The following is an 18,838-nucleotide window of genomic DNA, read 5'->3' on the forward strand; positions in this document are numbered from 1 at the left end:
CTCACGTCTTTCTCTGTCTCCCCCTGTCTCCGAGTCTCTAGCTGCGTCTCTGTCTCTCACGTCTCCCTCTGTCTCCCCCTGTCTCCGAGTCTCTAGCTGCGTATCTATCTCTCACGTCTCCCTCTGTCTCTCCCTGTCTCCGAGTCTCTATCTGCGTCTCTGTCTCTCACGTCTCCCTCTGTCTCCCCCTGTCTCCGAGTCTCTATCTGTGTCTCTGTCTCTCACGTCTCCCTTTGTCTCCCCGTGTCTCCGAGTCTCTATCTGCGTCTCTGTCTCCCACTTCTCCCTCTGTCTCCCCCTGTCTCCGAGTCTCTAGCTGCGTCTCTATCTCTCACGTCTCCCTCTGTCTCCCCGTGTCTCCGACTCTCTAGCTGCGTCTCTGTCTCTCACGTCTCCCTCTGTCTCCCTCTGTCTCCGAGTCTCTATCTGCGTCTCTGTCTCTCACGTCTCCCTCTGTCTCCCCCTGTCTCCGAGTCTCTATCTGTGTCTCTGTCTCTCACGTCTCCCTCTGTCTCCCCCTGTCTCCGGGTCTCTATCTGCGTCTCTGTCTCTCACGTCTCCCTCTGTCTCCCCCTGTCTCCGAGTCTCTAGCTGCGTCTCTGTCTCTCACGTCTCCCTCTGTCGCCCCCTGTCTCCGACTCTCTAGCTGCGTCTCTATCTCTCACGTCTCTCTCTGTCGCCCCCTGTCTCCGACTCTCTAGCTGCGTCTCTGTCTCTCACGTCTCCCTCTGTCTCCCTCTGTCTCCGAGTCTCCATCTGCGTCTCTGTCTCTCACGTCTCCCTCTGTCTCCCCCTGTCTCCGAGTCTCTATCTGTGTCTCTGTCTCTCACGTCTCCCTCTGTCTCCCCCTGTCTCCGAGTCTCTATCTGCGTCTCTGTCTCTCACATCTCCCTCTGTCTCCCCCTGTCTCCGAGTCTCTATCTGCGTCTCTGTCTCTCACGTCTCCCTCTATCTCCGTGTCTCTGTCTCCCAAATCTTCCTCTGTATCAGTGTCTCTATCTGCGTGTCTGTTTCACATCTTCCTATCTCCATCTTTCTTTCTATTTATCTGTGTGTGTGTGTGTGTCTGTGTGTGTATCTGTGTGTGTGTCTGTGTGTGTATCTGTGTGTGTGTGTGTGTGTCACTGTGTGTGCGTCTGCGTGTGTATCTGTGTGTGTGTTTGTGTGTGTGTCTGTGTGTGTGTCTGTGTGTGTGACTCTGTGTGCGTCTGTGTGTGTGTCTGTGTGTGTGTCTGTGTGTGTCTGAGTGTGTGTCTGTGTGTGTGTGTCTGTGTGTGTGTCTGTGTGTGTGACTGTGTGTGTGTCTGTGTGTGTGTGTCTGTTTGTGTGTCTGTGTGTGTGTGTCTGTGTGTGTCTGTCTGTGTGTGTGTCTGTGTCTGTGTGTGTGTCTGTGTGTGTGTCTGTGTGTGTCTGTGTCTGTCTGTGTGTGTGTCTGTGTCTGTGTGTGTGTCTGTGTGTGTGTCTGTGTGTGTGTCTGTGTGTGTCGCTCTCTCTGCCCCCCGTCCCCTCGCTCTCCGTTTTTGCGTCTCATGCTCTTATTTCTGTAGAACTCTCTCTGTCTATCTCTCTCTACCTATCTATTTTCTCTGTCACCCTATCTCTGTATCTTTATCTCTTTGTGCCTCTCTCTCTATCTCTCTCTACCTATCTGTTTTTCTCTGTCACCCTATCTCTGTATCTTTATCTCTTTGTGCTTCTCTGTCTATCTCTCTCCGGTTGTCTATCTCCTGCTTATCTCAGTCTCTCTTTCTCTCTGTATCCACCCCCCCCTACCCATCTCCCTTTGTCTCGCTGTCTCAGTCTGTGTCTGTGCCTCCCTCCGTGCGGGGTGGGGAGCGGCGGTGCAGCGGTCAGCGCTACGCTGCGCTACGAACCCGGCGACCCAAATTTGATTCCCACTCACGGCCACCAACAGCCAGTGACCATCATCTGAACTTGTCCCGGGCCTCCGCTTGGTCGACTCGGCCTCAAATTAGTACCTGCAGCGATTAGTAAAAAAAACATCTCCACTGGGGAGACAAAGGCGGCCGGGCGTGGTGCTTGCCACCCACCCCTCTCGTGTGCCTTGACGGCCTTCATTCGTTGCTTCTCGCTAACAGCCACTTGCTGCAACGGTCTGTTAAGGTTACACGCGGGGGTCCTTTTGTCTTTGTGGAGTGTGGGAGGTGGTGAGACGTGGCTAGATGGGATGTGGGGCTCAAGCACCGCTCAGCAATGTTGCCTTGAGGATATCACGTGGGAAAACCACATCCAATCACACACATTCTCACCAATAGTGGAGTTTTTTTGGGGGGTTAGATCGTGTAAATGTATCAGTGTGTGTCCTTAAACCCGCCACCACCCAACGCAACCAACTAGTAAGGGTTGTCACGTCACTTGCCAATTCGTCACTAGTACAGCACTAGTGTGTAGTGTATAGTGTAGTGTATAGTGTCGTGTATAGTGTCGCGTATAGTAGTGTATAGTGTAGTGTATAGTGTAGTATATAGTAGTGTGTAGTGTAGTGTATAGTAGTGTAGTGTATAGTAGTGTAGTGTATAGGCTCCAGATGATTATTTGTGTGTGTGTGTACTAGGGAGACAATGGTCTATGTAGGCTACAGAGGGATCTGTGTGTGTGTGTGTACTGGGGAGACAATGGTCTATGTAGGCTACAGAGGGATCTGTGTGTGTGTACTAGGGAGACAATGGTCTATGTAGGCTACAGGGGGATCTGTGTGTGTGTGTGTACTAGGGAGACAATGGTCTATGTAGGCTACAGAGGGATCTGTGTGTGTGTGTACTGGAGAGACAATGGTCTATGTAGGCTACAGAGGGATCTGTGTGTGTGTACTAGGGAGACAATGGTCTATGTAGGCTACAGAGGGATCTGTGTGTGTGTGTACTAGGGAGACAATGGTCTATGTAGGCTACAGAGGGATCTGTGTGTGTGTACTTAGGGAGACAGTGGTCTATGTAGGCTACAGAGGGATCTGTGTGTGTGTACTAGGGAGACAATGGTCTATGTAGGCTACAGAGGGATCTGTGTGTGTGTGTGTGTACTAGGGAGACAATGGTCTATGTAGGTTACAGAGGGATCTGTGTGTGGGTGTGTGTACTAGGGAGACAATGGTCTATGTAGGCTAAAGAGGGATCTTTGTGTGTGTGTGTACTGGGGAGACAATGGTCTATGTAGGCTACAGAGGGATCTGTGTGTGTGTGTGTACTAGGGAGACAATGGTCTATGTAGGCTATAGAGGGATCTGTGTGTGTGTGTAATGGGGAGACAATGGTCTATGTAGGCTACAGAGGGATCTGTGTGTGTGTGTACTAGGGAGACAATGGTCTATGTAGGCTACAGAGGGATCTGTGTGTGTGTGTGTACTAGGGAAACAATGGTCTATGTAGGCTACAGAGGGATCTGTGTGTGTGTGTGTACTAGGGAGACAATGGTCTATGTAGGCTACAGAGGGATCTGTGTGTGTGTACTAGGGAGACAATGGTCTATGTAGGCTACAGAGGGATCTGTGTGTGTGTGTGTACTAGGGAGACAATGGTGTATGTAGGCTACAGAGGGATCTGTGTGTGTGTGTACTGGGGAGACAATGGTCTATGTAGGTTACAGAGGGATCTGTGTGTGGGTGTGTACTTGGGAGACAATGGTCTATGTAGGCTACAGAGGGATCTGTGTGTGTGTGTACTGGGAAGACAATGGTCTATGTAGGCTACAGAGGGATCTGTGTGTGTGTGTACTAGGGAGACAATGGTCTATGTAGGTTACAGAGGGATCTGTGTGTGTGTGTGTACTAGGGAAACAATGGTCTATGTAGGCTACAGAGGGATCTGTGTGTGTGTACTAGGGAGACAATGGTCTATGTCGGCTACAGAGGGATCTGTGTGTGTGTACTAGGGAGACAATTGTCTATGTAGGCTACAGAGGGATTTGTGTGTGTATACTAGGGAGACAATGGTCTATGTAGGCTACAGAGGGATCTGTGTGTGTGTATACTAGGGAGACAATGGTCTATGTAAGCTACAGAGGGATCTGTGTGTGTGTGTACTAGGGAGACAATGGTCTATGTAGGCTACAGAGGGATCTGTGTGTGTGTGTGTACTAGGGAGACAATGGTCTATGTAGGCTACAGAGGGATCTGTGTGTGTGTGTGTACTAGGGAGACAATGGTCTATGTAGGCTACAGAGGGATCTGTGTGTGTGTGTGTGTACTAGGGAGACAATGGTCTATGTAGGCTACAAAGGGATCTGTGTGTGTGTGTGTACTAGGGAGACAATGGTCTATGTAGGCTACAGAAGGATCTTTGTGTGTGTGTGTACTGGGGAGACAATGGTCTATGTAGGCTACAGAGGGATCTGTGTGTGTGTCTGTGTGTGAACGCGTGCGTGTGTGGGTGTTTGTGCACACGCTGTGTGTGCGCGTGGATCAATCACGTGAGGTGGGGAGCGGCGACTCCACTGTTGGCGCACTGCGCTTCGAACCCGGCGATCTGAATTGGATTTTCCAGCCGCAGCATCGGTGGCGATTGATATCTGACCAGAGTCTTGGGCATCCCTTAGGTGAACTCAGACTAAATCGATGAATTACCTATATGTGCAAATGTGTCCGATTGTGTATTGTGCGTGTAAATGTGTGTGCCTTCTTGTATATTTAAATGTGCGTGATTGAATATTGATTATGTGTGAGAGTGTGTATGTGTGATTGCATATTGATTATGTGTGAGAGTGTGTGTATGTGTGATTGCATATTGATTATGTGTGAGAGTGTGTGTATGTGTGATTGTATGTTGATTACGTGTGAGAGTGTGTGTATGTGTGATCGTATATTCGTATGTGTTGGTGGGCTATGAACCCATTGAACTGAGTTTGATTCCCGCTCGTGGCCAACATTGGTTCCGAACATACGAACCTACCCTGGGCTCCCCCGTGGTCTAGACGTTAACCACCTCGCCCGGTGGTCGTGGGTTCGATCCCAATGCTGACGCATTGCGGATTGAAGTTTGCATGTTTCGCTCCCCGTGGTCCCGTGGATTTTTCCCTGGGTCCTCCGGTTTTCCCCTCCACATTTGAGAATCGCCACGCGTCGTTTGGGGCGTTTGGCCGCCGCTACAAATTCCCGCGCGGTGATCCACTTTCGCCAGAGCCGTCATTCGTTTGCCAGGTGACTCCTGAAACAAAGGGGCTGTACAGCTCAGTGGGCCTTACCCGGTTAACTGCTGCAGACGTTGTTGGCGGTAACGCGGCGCGCTTTGTAAACAGCAGCACCGGAGATGCAAAGGCGACCGGCCGCCCGCCCCATCATGTGCCGTGCCGTCTCTCAGAGGCGTTCGCTAACGGCACTCGGCCCAGCGGCGTCTGTCAAGGGCCGCACGGGGGAACTTTGTCTCTGTGCGCGTGCACGCTTCAGGCACGGCGCTCTACACCTGCGATGCCGTCGCTGGAGTCTGGTCTGCCCGAGGGCCCGATTTGAGCAACTGCACTTCCGCCTGGGTGAACAGAATCGCGCAATGGGTGAGCCGTCAACTCCCTGCTGCCTCCTTCACTGGCCTGCCTCTCCTCCCTGCCTCACCTCCCTCCCTCCCTGCCTCTCCCTTCCCCCCATGTGAGACACCAATCGAGTCGTCATCATCGTCGTCACGGCCGTCGCAATGCCCGCAACGCCCCCCCCCACCCACCATCTCGTCTCCTCCGCTCCGTCTGTTCGGCGGTCTTCACCCCCCGCCTCGTCCGTCGCCTTCGGCTGCCGCCGTTCCGTCACGCCCGGCTGTCGCTCATCCGCCGGGCGTCGTTCCGTCACGGGGATGGCGTCCGTCAGCGAGCCCGTTCGTCCACTCCAAATCGAAATCGGACGCCTTCTGTGAATGATGAGAAAGTGAATCAAAAGAGAAGAAAAACTGTCTGAGCCGGCTAAACTATAGGGGATAGTAAACCTGATACAGCCACCGCGTTCAGCTTCACTCTGAGCTGGTGGTCTAGACAAGGCTGAGAACACCGTGACGTGCACCCGGGTGCACGTCACGGTGTTCCGTCAATCACGCTCCATGTTCCGTCAATCACGCTCCGTGCCGTGTTGTGCAGCAATGCACTGCACACCACAGGGCTCCGCTCCATGTTCCGTCAATCACGCTCCGTGCCGTGTTGTTGAGCAATGCACTGCACAACACAGGGATCCGCTCCATGTTCCGTCAAGCACGCTCCGTGCCGTGTCGTGCAGCGCACCTTGCACGCGCATCATAGAGACTCGTTACGTGCGGTCAGAGACTCCGGAGGGAGCGATGGTTGACAACCGGGACCGGTCAAACGGAAACCGGGCAGCTGGCAAACAAAGCCCGATTGCTCGTCGGCAGCAGCAGCAGCTGTTGTTGTTGTGTTGTCGTTGTGTGCGAGTCTGGAAATCGCGCGGTGTCTTTATATAATGCCACCTTCCCCCCTTACCCGCTCCCCCTCCTTTATGCCCCCCTCCCCCCCCAATCTCTTCACTCTCAGCTGCTCTGTGATGACGACGACGTTCCCCTGCTCTGTGATGACGACGTTCCCCTGCTCTGTGATGACGACGTTCCCCTGCTCTGTGATGACGACGTTCCCCTACTCTGTGATGACGACGTTCCCCTGCTCGGTGATGACGACGTTCCCCTGCTCTGTGATGATGACGTTCCCCTGCTCTGTGATGACGACGTTCCCCTGCTCTGTGATGACGACGTTCCCCTGCTCTGTGATGATGACGTTCCCCTGCTCTGTGATGACGACGTTCCCCTGCTCTGTGATGACGACGTTCCCCTGCTCTGTGATGACGACGTTCCCCTGCTCTGTGATGATGACGACGTTCCCCTGCTCTGTGATGACGACGTTCCCCTGCTCTGTGATGACGACGTTCCCCTGCTCTGTGATGACGACGTTCCCCTGCTCTGTGATGACGACGTTCCCCTGCTCTGTGATGACGACGCTCCCCTGCTCTGTGATGACGACGTTCCCCTGCTCTGTGATGACGACGTTCCCCTGCTCTGTGATGACGACGTTCCCCTGCTCTGTGATGATGACGTTCCCCTGCTCTGTGATGACGACGCTCCCCTGCTCTGTGATGACGACGTTCCCCTGCTCTGTGATGACGATGTTCCCCTGCTCCGTGATGATGACGATGTTCCCCTGCTCTGTGATGACGACGTTCCCCTGCTCTGTGATGACGACGTTCCCCTGCTCTGTGATGACGACGTTCCCCTGCTCTGTGATGACGACGTTCCCCTGCTCTGTGATGACGACGTTCCCCTGCTCCGTGATGACGACGTTCCCCTGCTCTGTGATGATGACGATGTTCCCCTGCTCTGTGATGATGACGACGTTCCCCTGCTCTGTGATGATGACGACGTTCCCCTGCTCTGTGATGACGAAGTTCCCCTGCTCTGTGATGATGACGATGTTTCCCTGCTCTGTGATGACGACGTTCCCCTGCTCTGTGATGATGACGACGTTCCCCTGCTCTGTGATGATGACGACGTTCCCCTGCTCTGTGATGATGACGACGTTCCCCTGCTCTGTGATGATGACGACGTTCCCCTGCTCTGTGATGACGACGTTCCCCTGCTCTGTGATGAAGACGTTCCCCTGCTCTGTGATGACGGGGTGGGTGGGGGGCGGTGGGGGGGCACGGGGGGAGGGGGGTTGTGAGCTTGGGGGTCGTTGTTGAATGACGAGTTGGGTGCCGTCCTCCTCCTCCCCGTACACCACCCCCCCCCCCCCCCAGACGTTGGACCACTTGAGCCCCAGCTGCTCTTTCTGGAGCTACTCGTCCCACACCACGAGGGGCAACTGGTCGAGCCACGGCTGCGAGCCGCTGCCCAGCAACAGCAGCAGCGCGCACGCCGCCTGCTCCTGCGGCCACCTCAACATTTTGGCGGTGCTCGTGGCGAGGGGCCACGTCGAGGTGCCCAGAGATTCGGGAGGGGGGGGGTGATGGTGGTGCCCCTCGGCCCGCTGGTGGTGGCGGTGGTGATGGTGGTGGTAAAGTTTAGATGTAGTGGTGAGGGTGGTGAGGGTGGTGATTGGAGGTGATGGTGGTGTTGTTGGTGGTAAAGAGGTGGTGATGAGGGTGGTGATTGGAGGTAATGGTGGTGATGGTGGTGGTAAAGAGGTGGTGATGAGGGTGGTGAGGGTGGTGATTGGAGGTGATGAGGGTGATGGTGGTGGTAAAGAGGTGGTGATGAGGGTGGTGATTGGAGGTGATGATGGTGATGGTGGTGGTAAAGTGGTAGTAAAGAGGTGGTGATGAGGGTGGTGAGGGTGGTGATTGGAGGTGATGGTGGTGGTGATGTTGGTGGTAAAGAGGTGGTGATGAGGGTTTTGAGGGTAGTGATTGGAGGTGATGGTGGTGATGTTGGTGGTAAAGAAGTGGTGATGAGTGTGGTGAGGGTGGTGATTGGAGGTGATGATGGTGATGGTGGTCAAGTTTAGATGTGGTGGTGAGGGTGGTGATTGCAGGTGATGGTGGTGATGTTGGTGGTGGTCAAGTTTGGATGAGGAGGTGGTGGTAGTTGACTTGATAGTGGTAATGTTTATGTTGTGGGGGAGCGGTGGCCTGGCGGTTAGGGCGCTGCGCTACGAACCCAGCGACCCGAGTTCAATTCCCACTCATGACCACCAACTAATTATCTCAATCGACTCGGCCTCAAATCAGTAACTATTGCGGTGTGTAAACATCGCCACTTGGGAGAGAAAGGCGGCCGGGCGTGGTGCTGGCCACCCACCCCCTCGTGTGCCGTTCCGGCCTTCATAGCTGCTAGTCGCTAACAGCACTTGCCCCTGCAGTCTGTTAAGGGCTATATTTGAAATCTCAATTGACAACTAATTTCTTTAAGTACTTTTTTCCGTTTAGTTTCCTTCCCCCGCACCCCCCACGAGCACGGCCGGCTACGGTACTTGGCCAAAGAAGTTCCCGATGCGTGCGTACGGCTGCCCACGGCACCCTCACGCCCCTCCGTGTGTCCCGTGCCCGCGTCTTGCCCGTGCGTGCCAGTACGGGCACCGCGCCCACGAGCTGCTGCTGCTGGTGATCACGTGGGTGGGCGTGCTGGTGTCCCTCGTGTGCCTCGCCGTGGCCACGTTCACCTTCTGCTTCTTCCGCGGCCTCCAGAGTGACCGCAACACCATTCACAAAAACTTATGCCTCAACCTGCTGCTCGCCCAGCTGCTGTTCCTTGTGGGCATCGACAAGACTCAGTACACGGTGCGCCCGCCCGCCCGCTCACGTTTAGTCACTTGCTTACCACTTTCTCTATTTTGCACTCGCTCCTGAAACAAATTGTTTAACAGCTCGGGGGGGGGGGGGGCTTTGCCTGGGAAAATAAAAAAAATAGTTGATTTTTGTTCATGATTTGTTTACCTTTCCTCTACTTTGCACTCCTACCGCGTTGTTTTGCTTTAAGTAAACTCGCTGACACCTGTGACCCCCCCTAACCGGTGGACGTCTGTCAGAAAAGAGCTTCTTGGCTCATCGGATTCCTCCCTCCACGTCCAAATAAAGATTCAGATTCCGTGTAACGCCACCGCCGCCCGCCCGCCCGCCTGCCCCCCGCCACCGCGCCGGCTCCGCAGGTGGCGTGCCCCGTGCTGGCGGCGCTGCTGCACCTGCTCTTCCTGGCGGCGTTTGCGTGGATGTTCCTGGAGGGCGTGCAGCTCTACCTCATGCTGGTGGAGGTGTTCGAGGGGCGCCGCTCTCGCCGCAAGTACTTCTACCTCCTGGGCTACGGCCTGCCGCTCGCCGTCGTCGGGGTCTGCCTCGCCGTCGACCGCACGGGCTACGGCACCGAGCGAGCGTGAGCCCCCCGTCGTCCCTCTTCGCCGCCAGCCGGCCGGCGCGCCGAGCTTACTAACCGGAGCGCGGTGTCGCCGGTTCACGCCTGGTGTTGCCACCTGGCGCCCGGGCTTACTAACCGGTGCCCGGCCTTGCCGGCTGGCGCCCGGTCTCACCAGATGTCCTCGCATACAACAAATGACACAAATGTCCCCCAATGTTACCAGATGGGGGCTCAAGTGCAACTGAACGGTGGCAAATGTTACCAGATGCCGGCGAATGAAACCGGATGCATGGACGCGCTATCCCGGCCTGTCAGGCTAACCAGGCGATCGTTTGTCCTCTGTTTCGCCTGCAGCTGTTGGCTCCGGACCGACAATCATTTCATCTGGAGTTTCCTTGCGCCCGTGGCCACCATCATCCTCGTGAGTTCCGTGCGTGCGCGTCGTGCCGGGGGGCGGGAGATGGGCGGGCGGGTCGCCGTGTCTGCTGCTCGACGTGCGCATAGCGTGACGGGTCCCGCGATTAATCTGATGCGATTCCCACGTTCGTCTTGAGCGCGAATTCCCGAAATCGTCCCGTGCCAAAATCCCGTCTCGTCCCCAAATTGCAGGCGGGCACCTCCGATTGCCGCGCCAACGCCAGTACGTACGTACATACGTAGCGTTGAACTTCTTTCCCACCGTACGTAGCCAACCGTGCTAGTCGGAGGCGCTAGCTCGCCTGCAACAGTCCGGCGCACGTGTGCACGCGTGCTCTGCTTCGTGCGCGTGTCTGTTTCCCGTCCCATTTGTCCCCGTGTTGATCCCTCCCTGCCGGTTCTAAAATTGTGACGTGAGCGTGTCGTTGGGGGACGAGTTGCAGACGTGCCAGCGGCTTTCGTGCCTTTGGGGGTGTTTCGAGGATGCAACGTCGCTCCGTGCGGGTAGGGAACCAGAGAACCCGGAGAAAAACCCACCTTGTATACGACGAGGGGATGATGCAACAACAACAAAACTCAACGCCACACAGGTGGATTCAATCCACTTGCACTCTACATCTGCAGAACGTGAAAACTACAGCAAATTTTCCTGCCGTGGTTTTTACACCTGACGATGATTGCTTGTGTTGCGGTCGAAACGTCGTGAGAATTTTATTGTTTTATATTTTTATTATTTTATTGTTACCCTTCTACGTGACTGTTCATGATTATTAATGAGGGGGGCTGGTCGATGTGGAGTGACGTCACGAGCGTTACGGGCAGACATGATTATTGTAGGTAGAGGCATCCACTGCTATTTACATCACTAAATTCACCCCCCTCTGATATTCGCACCTGATAGGCTCAGTGACGACATCACCTCTACGCCTCCGTTTAAGACCAAAACAGCAGGAGGAATCCTCCACAATTCTGGCTATCGCCTGACGATGGTGGCTGTTGTTGTAATTACTGGCGAAACGTCACGCTGCTCGAATTGTAAATGTTGCTGTGGGTTTACTCTCGAACACACCGGTGCGCTGAACTAGCGACGAATTGTCAGGTTCTGTTTACGCGACAAAGCTTACTGATTGTCCGTGGTCGGGTGGGGGTGGTGACGGGCTTAGCGACATGTAATCTAACCCAACAAAAAACAACGTCTCGTGGACTCGTTGACTCGTGTGCGCGGTGCGTGTGTGGTGTCACAGGTGAACTTCGTGTTCCTGCTGATGACTCTGTACAAGATGGTGCAGCATTCGGCGCCACTCAAGCCCGAGAGCATTAAGTGAGTGAGGTGGCCGGGTGTGGGGGGGGGTTAGGGTTAGGGGGGAGAGGGGCGAGGGGGGGGTTCATCACTTAAAGCGACCGCATTTTCCGTGAGGTTCAGCCGGGACACACGGTGGGTGAAGCTGGCTGTTCCCGCGCCAGCCCACTCTTCACATTAGGGCCCTCCCTTGCCTTTTCGTTTGACCAACTGGGTCCCAGCCACCCGTGATTGCACTTGGAGTGTTCCGGTGTCGCGAGCGAATGTTGGTGGTTCTCAGCCGCGGTCGCCAATGACCCCTGCGCAAAAATGTAACCGTCGTTTAAAATTCGGGTTTCGCTTTTAACGAGCTCCGTCCAGCTCTCGGGGGACCATCGGTTCGCTTTGACCCACCGTGTAACGATCGCCCTTTGCAAGGGATTTATAAATCACGCGCCTGCTTGCATTAGTTTAAACCTTTCCCGTTCCGGTGACGTACGTAGGTGTAACGTCATCCGGTTTTTCTTCCGATTCCGTTCCCATGACCTACGTGTGTGTCGTCAAAACGAAACCGGAAGAAAAACTAAAATAAAATAACTTTATCGAGACCGTTGCTCCCACAAGGCCATTCATCCCTTTGTCCTTCCAATCAGTCTGACTCGTCATCCAACCCGTCTCGTGTAGCAAATGAGCTTTCCTGCACAGCGACAGAACTCCACGAAGTGGCGATGTCGGAGTGGGCCCTCGGTGCCCACAGATGCTGCCCTCTCAAAAGTGCTCGCGTTCGGTGACACCGACTGACAGCGCTGGCATTCCCGCTGGCGGTGTGACTCCCGTGTCCGTGGGGCAGACGGTTTAATCGCTCCGTATGCGTTTCGTCTCTCCAGCCATGCATCTGTCCGTTTGTCTGCTCGTTCATCCAGCGATCCGTCCATTTAACAGTCAGTCTGATCCACCTCCCGAAACGTCAATCTGTCTGTCCATCCATCGTGGTGGCTAGGAGATGTTAACTCCCTCGGCTGGTATACAGGAGGTCATCGGTTCGAACCCGACCCTGACATTGCCTGCTGCTGCTGCTGTATATTTGGAGCTTGAATGTTCTCCCTCTGTCTCATCATCATCATCATCACGGTGGCTAGGAGATGTTAACTCTCTCGGCTGGTATACAGGAGGTCATGGGTTCGAACCCGACCCTGACACTGCCTGCTGCTGTATATTTGGAGCTTGAATGTTCTCCCCGTGGTTGCGTGAATTTTTTCTCGGGGTCCTACGTGTCTTTTCCCTTCACGTTAAGAAGCGTGTGCTTAGAGCGTTTGGCCGCTATAAATGTCCACGTTTTGCTCACATGACAAACCTTACCAATTGGCTTGTCTTACTCATGGGCTTTTAAATTTTGATTCTAATCTCACTTCTTCAGAACTGCATTTTTGTGTTTTTAGTTAGTTAGTTAGTCCTTCCCCCGCACCTCCGATGAGCACTGTTGGCTACGTACGGCGCGAAAGAAGTTCAACGTTCAGAGCGAAACCTTGGATTGCGAGTAACTTGGTCTGCGAGTGTTTTGCAAGACGAGCAACACATTGTTTAAATATAAATATTCACTTGATGAACGTGCGAGGGTCTTAGCAATACGAGCGGCAGCACGTGTAGACGCTTCGTGCTGCCGAGCGTCACGTGATCACAACTGACGTACGAGTGCTTTGGATTACAAACACGTTTCCGGAACGAATTGTGCTCGCAATCCCAAGGTTTTACTGTACGTCGATACGCACGTAACGTGTCGCGTGGGTCGGTAAGTTCACGACGACGACGATAATAGCGACGATGACGACAACGCTCCGCGATGGCAAATATTCACCACGGCGCTCGCTTTTTTGCCGGCCGTTGTTATCGTTCGTTTTTGTTCTTCCTTGCCCACAGGTCCTGTGCGCTGGGCGGCGTGGCGCTGCTGTGCCTCCTCGGCCTCACCTGGGCGTTCGGGTTCCTCTTCATCGACAAGGCCACTCTGGTCATGGCCTACCTCTTCATCATCTTCAACTCCTTCCAGGGCACGTTCATCTTCATCTTCCACTGCGCTCTGCAGATGAAGGTGCCTAACCCCCTCTTCGACGTGGAAGTGCGCCCAGAAATCTTGACAACTCGTGAGGCCCACTGAGCACTGTGGCTCTTTTTCAGAATCTTAAACAATTTTAAACTGGAGGCGGAAGCCAAAGAGCCATGAAGCTCTTTCTCGCAGATGTACAGTCAGGGCACGGGGTCAGAGCGTGACAACGCAAACTGTAAATATGCGGCGGCAGCAGGCGTCGTCAAGGTCGAGATCGAACTCTCGACCTTCTGTAGACCAGGCGAGGTAGTTAACATCTCATAGCCACCGTGATGATGATGAGAGAGACACAAAAAACTCCAAATATACAGCAGCAGCAGGCATCGTCAGGATCTGGATCAAACCCACGACCTCCTGCGGACCAGGCGAGGTAGTTAACATCTCATAGCCACCGTGATGATGATGAGAGAGAGACGCAGACTCCAAATATACAGCAGCAGCAGAAGCGTCGTCAAGATCTGGATCGAACCCTGACCGTAACCCCCGACTCTAAACGCAAACTTCAACACCGTATAACCCTAACTCTAGGCCTGACTTGAACTCTGACCCCCAACCCCTCGCCTCTTACCCGTGCAAGGTGTGCAAGGAGTATAGAAAGTGCTTGGGGCACGCCGAGTGCTGCCGATCCTGGGGCAACCACTTCTCTTACGACTCGTGGCTCTCCAGCAGCAAACGCTGCTCTTCCAACGCGCAGGTACGCACGCACGCTGCATGCACTACACACCATACACACACTACGCACACTGCAACAACAACAACAACCGCTGCTCTCCCAACGCGCAGGTACGCACGCACGCTACACGCACTACACACCATACACACACTACGCACACTGCAGCAACAACAACAACCGCCGTTCGCCACTAGGTGGCGGTGACGTCACCACGGTGCTTGTGCCAGGCTTTGTGCACCTTGAGGCCACGTGAAGTGTCAAACGCCCGCCGGCAGGAGGTCACGGGGTAGACCCAGGTTCCACAGGTCGACTGACTGAGATGAGTGGCTGATGGACCACCAGCTGTACCCCCCTACTGTGCCATCTTGCTGTGCTTTAGCCGCCCGGCGCTTCGCTCGTTGTTGTGAGCGTCGCTCCTCCCCCCTTCGTTGTTGTTGGAGGGCGACTGCCTCTAACTGCGAATAGCGGTTGTTGTTGTTTTGGCTCTGTTTGTTTTGGTTCATGTGTTGTATGTACAGTGCTTTGAAGTTTTTTCGCACCGTATGTATCCAACCGTACTAATCAGAGGTGCGGGGGAAGGACAACAAACTAACACAACGTGTCCGTTTGTGTGTCAGTTGGATGTCGGTTCGTGTATCGATCTCCCTAACCCTCAATTCCTCGATCCCTCTATGCACACCGGCCTACGAACCCAGTGACCTGAGTTTGATTCCTGGTCTCGGCCAACATCAGTAGCGAGTGACATCTGGGCCTCCTTTTAGCTCCACTCGGCCTCGGGCGAGTATTTGTCGCGGTGTCGTCTAAACATCGCCACTGGGGAGACGAAGGCACCGGGCGTGATGCGGGCCACCCCACCCCCATGCCGGCCTTCATAGGCGCTCGCTAACATGATAAATAGTTCACCGTCGTTGTTGTTGTGAAGCCGATTCACTGCTGGCAACTGCCCGACAGCGCCGGTTGCACGCAGCTACCCGCGGCACGTCCGCTGCCCGTTTTTATTCGGCGTCTTGCGTGGATCGCTCGCCAACGGCGACGAGATCACCGGCGGTGCTGCCGAGGCAGCGATAAATTGGCGGCGTTTGTTCACCACGAGAGAGAGGTTTTGTTCAATTGGCTGTCGTTCCGAGTGGAGGGAGGGTGCGTGGCGCAACGCGTTACACGTGCGGCGATCCGACCCCCTTGAAAAATCAATCACGGCGGCTTTGCGATGATATTCTGCCCACTGTTTTTTGTCGAAACTTGTTATCAACGGAGGTGTGATTGTTGTTGTTATTATTGTGAGCATTACTATGACGATATACCGTGGACTGAGTGGTTCCGGCTTGACGCATCCCACACCGATCCCGTGCGCCTACTCAAGATGGCGCTCGCACACTTTCCCCCTCCCGCCGTTGTTGATATTACGTGAAATTGTGATTCTTGTTTAAACCTGTATTTCCTATAAACAAAAAGATAAAATTAAGCGCGCTGTCGTCGTGAATTCACACGTGCGGTCAAGGGAGCGACGGAGAAAGATCAAGAGCTTTCCTTTGATATTAACTCCGTAATTGTGGATAACACGTGTACAACGGAGAGTGAGGCACACACATTATAAATGTGGATTACATTCCCAACAGCATATGCGAGCGTATTATACAGTGACGTGGCAGCGATTTTGTTGGTTGTTGCGGATGTCCGGGTGTATTGCTAAGTCTAACAAAAGGGTCAGAGACAGGGTCAGAGTTCAAGTCAGGGCTAGAGTTTAGGGTTGTGGTGTTATGGTTGGCGTTTAGGGTTAGGGTTCGAGTTGTAGTTCGTTATGGTTAAAATAACGGTTCGTGTTGGGGTTAGAGTTAGTATCCGACTGGAGTTAGGTTTAGGGTTAATGTTAGAAACTAAACTAAATTATTTTAAATTTTGATTTAAAGCTTTCGTGACTGCAGTGATTCATATTCTTGGTTCTTTCGGTAAAGTCACGTTGAAGGGAAACAACAAAATAATAAGATACAAACAGTCATCATCAGGTGACTGATGATGACTGTGTTACAGTCGAAACATCGTGAGAATTTTATTGTTTTATTTATATTTTATTATTTTGTTGTTTCCCTTCAACGTGATTTTACCGAATGTTCCAAGAACATAATTTATTTTATTTTACCAGGTAAAGGCCCACTGAGCCGTTTCAGCTCTTTCGCAGAAGCTGCCTGTCCATCACAAACGATGGTTCAACTAAGCTGCTTATCGCCTATCACGTGGACGTTTATAGCGGCAGCCAAATACCCCGTTACTTTTATTTTTTTATCTCCCCCGCAGATCGTCTGGCGACGGGCCCGAGAGACGCCGGCGCCCTGGCGATCGCGCCGCACGACGGCGACAAGCGCCGGCGGCGAGCCGTCGCCCGCGGCGGCGGCGGCCACTTCCACCTGAGCGGCCGCGACTTTGCGGCGCCGGGCAGCGACGCCAAGCCGGGGAGGAGGAGGACGACGAGGAGGAGGCGAAGGGATGCCGAAGCCGAGGGGGTGAAAGCAAGCGAGCCGACGAGGGTCGACGTCGACATCGGCGGCCGTGGCGGCGGCCGTGTTGGCAGCCCGATCCGGATCCCTCTGCGAGGTTGCTCGCCGGCGGAGCGCCCCGGCTCGGGCGCTCCGCCGCCACCACCGCCGCCGTGACGGACCGACGGACGCGCTCGCTGGCGCGGGCTTCCCCTCCGCCCCCGCCTCCGCCCTCGGCGATCGTCGCCAGGGAGGACGTCCGCTCTCCTCCTCCTCCACCTCCTACTTCCCCCTGCTCGCACCGCGCCAGGCGGCCGAGCTCTACGCTAGGCGGAGGGCGGCGGCAGGGGACGCGTAAATGTCTCGCGCTGATGATTCACCGGTGACGTTACGCAAACGACGCATTTACTAATGCAGACGTGTGTGCGTCGTTACGGGACACGTTGTACGTGATTGTACGTGAAGAATATTCAGAACGTTGGGAATAATGTCTTCTATTTATATATAATCGTTTATGTATATAATGTGCACTACCTCACTGCATTATGTCGTGTGTCCTGCATTGCGCAGTTAATATTGGTAATTGCGTACAAATGCACATTTTGCATTAAGCAAGCAAGGGGTGGTAACTATTGCAAATAATGCGTAATTACGTTTAAAAAATTCACGTTTACAAATTCAATAAAGTACCAAATGACAGTTTGCAAATATTTGATTGATATTGATTGACTTTCAAATTCTTGAATAGACACTCATTGTTTATGGTCTCATCAATATCAGAAATAAGTTTACACTGATTGCATTGTCCAACATATTGCACGCTGATCAGATGATGCACAACTACTACGCCTTGCAATAAATCACGACCGAGGAACGGTCCGTTTGCGGCACTTCGCTACGAACCTCGCGGCCTGAGTTCGAGTCCAGGCCACGGCTAACATCGGTGGCGAGGGATATCTGAACTGGCCCTGGGCTCCCACCTTCACCAACCTGCAATGTCACTCATGGGGAAATGTGAATACAGTGTAATTTTAGTCTGGCAGGCTATCGGCCATTCCGAAACTTTCATCAACCAGCAGTGTGTTTGTTTTTAAGGTCTCGGCCCTTCTGGGGCTGATCAGAAGCGTCACGCTCGCTCAACACGTGCTGCTGGCTTTGTGGTTCGCATTGTCATAATGCGCTCCCTCAAATTAAATGATGAGGCCCTGTCAGCACAAAACAACCAGACGATGTTTTGTCACGATTTATGACCCAGAGTACCTCGCAACAGCACAATAAATGTTTAACCATATCCACCAGAATGGTTGGACGGTGCATGAGGGTAAATTTTATATTTTTTCCAAATGTTTTGCTAAAAACGTGAAACAATAATTCACTGTGTAACAAAAACAGATTTTTTTTGGTTCCTGGGTGATGTGTTATTTTGCAATTGCTTACGCCTCAAAAGTATATAAAATGGCTATTATTATTCCCCACAAACTTTGCTTTTGTGACCAGGACACAAAAGCAAAGTTAATAATCCACTCCCATTAATAACACTGTTTAACAAATTTATTATGTTCTTGTTCCTGGGTAATAAGTGTTATTTCCTAGTTGCTTATACCTCAAAAGTACAGAAAATTGCTATTATTCCACACAAACTTTGCTTTTGTGAACAGGACGGTGATATTTTGAAATGTATCTACTTTCAATGGGAAAACGTGGTGTGCATTTGTGTCATTCCTTTACATCAAGTCCTGGTCACAAAAGCAACGTTTGTTGGGCAAAGAGGCCAGCAAAGCACTCAAGTTGGTAGCACAGAGGATGCCATTCTTTATACTGACGCACTGCCTCGGCGATTCATTTAAGACTGAGTCGACCTAGGAGAGGTCCCAATCAGGTTCAGAAACCGAATACCGCCGGTGCCACGGTGGCTAGGAGATGTTGACTACCTCATCTGGTATACAGGAGGTCGTGAGTTAGACCCTGACGCCTGCTGCTGCTGTATATTTGGAGTGTACATGTCTCTCATCATCATCACGGTGGCTAGGAGATGTTGACTACCTCACCTGGTATACAGGAGGTCGTGGGTTAGACCCTGACGCCTGCTGCTGCTGCTGCTGTATATTTGGAGTCTGC

General features: G+C 53.3%; 1 protein-coding gene across 1 annotated transcript in view; it reads left to right on the forward strand.

Annotated features, from left to right (window-relative positions):
- Positions 1-13,627, forward strand: part of LOC142919841 (adhesion G protein-coupled receptor L3-like) — a 30,928-nt gene extending 17,301 nt beyond the window's left edge. Inside the window, exons 5-11 of the mRNA XM_076062501.1 lie at positions 5,399-5,502; positions 7,730-7,909; positions 8,999-9,208; positions 9,577-9,797; positions 10,134-10,200; positions 11,441-11,517; positions 13,393-13,627. Of these exons, the coding sequence (XP_075918616.1) occupies positions 5,399-5,502; positions 7,730-7,909; positions 8,999-9,208; positions 9,577-9,797; positions 10,134-10,200; positions 11,441-11,517; positions 13,393-13,627 (1,094 nt within the window). The remainder of the gene's footprint in view (positions 1-5,398; positions 5,503-7,729; positions 7,910-8,998; positions 9,209-9,576; positions 9,798-10,133; positions 10,201-11,440; positions 11,518-13,392) is intronic.
- The last annotated feature ends 5,211 nt before the right edge of the window (positions 13,628-18,838 follow it).

This window comes from Petromyzon marinus, unplaced genomic scaffold (assembly GCF_048934315.1).
Source record: "Petromyzon marinus isolate PM22_M1 ecotype Great Lakes invasive population unplaced genomic scaffold, UKy_Petmar_22M1.pri1.0 PM_G_Scaffold_62, whole genome shotgun sequence".
In the NCBI taxonomy this organism is placed as follows: Eukaryota; Metazoa; Chordata; class Hyperoartia; order Petromyzontiformes; family Petromyzontidae; genus Petromyzon; species Petromyzon marinus.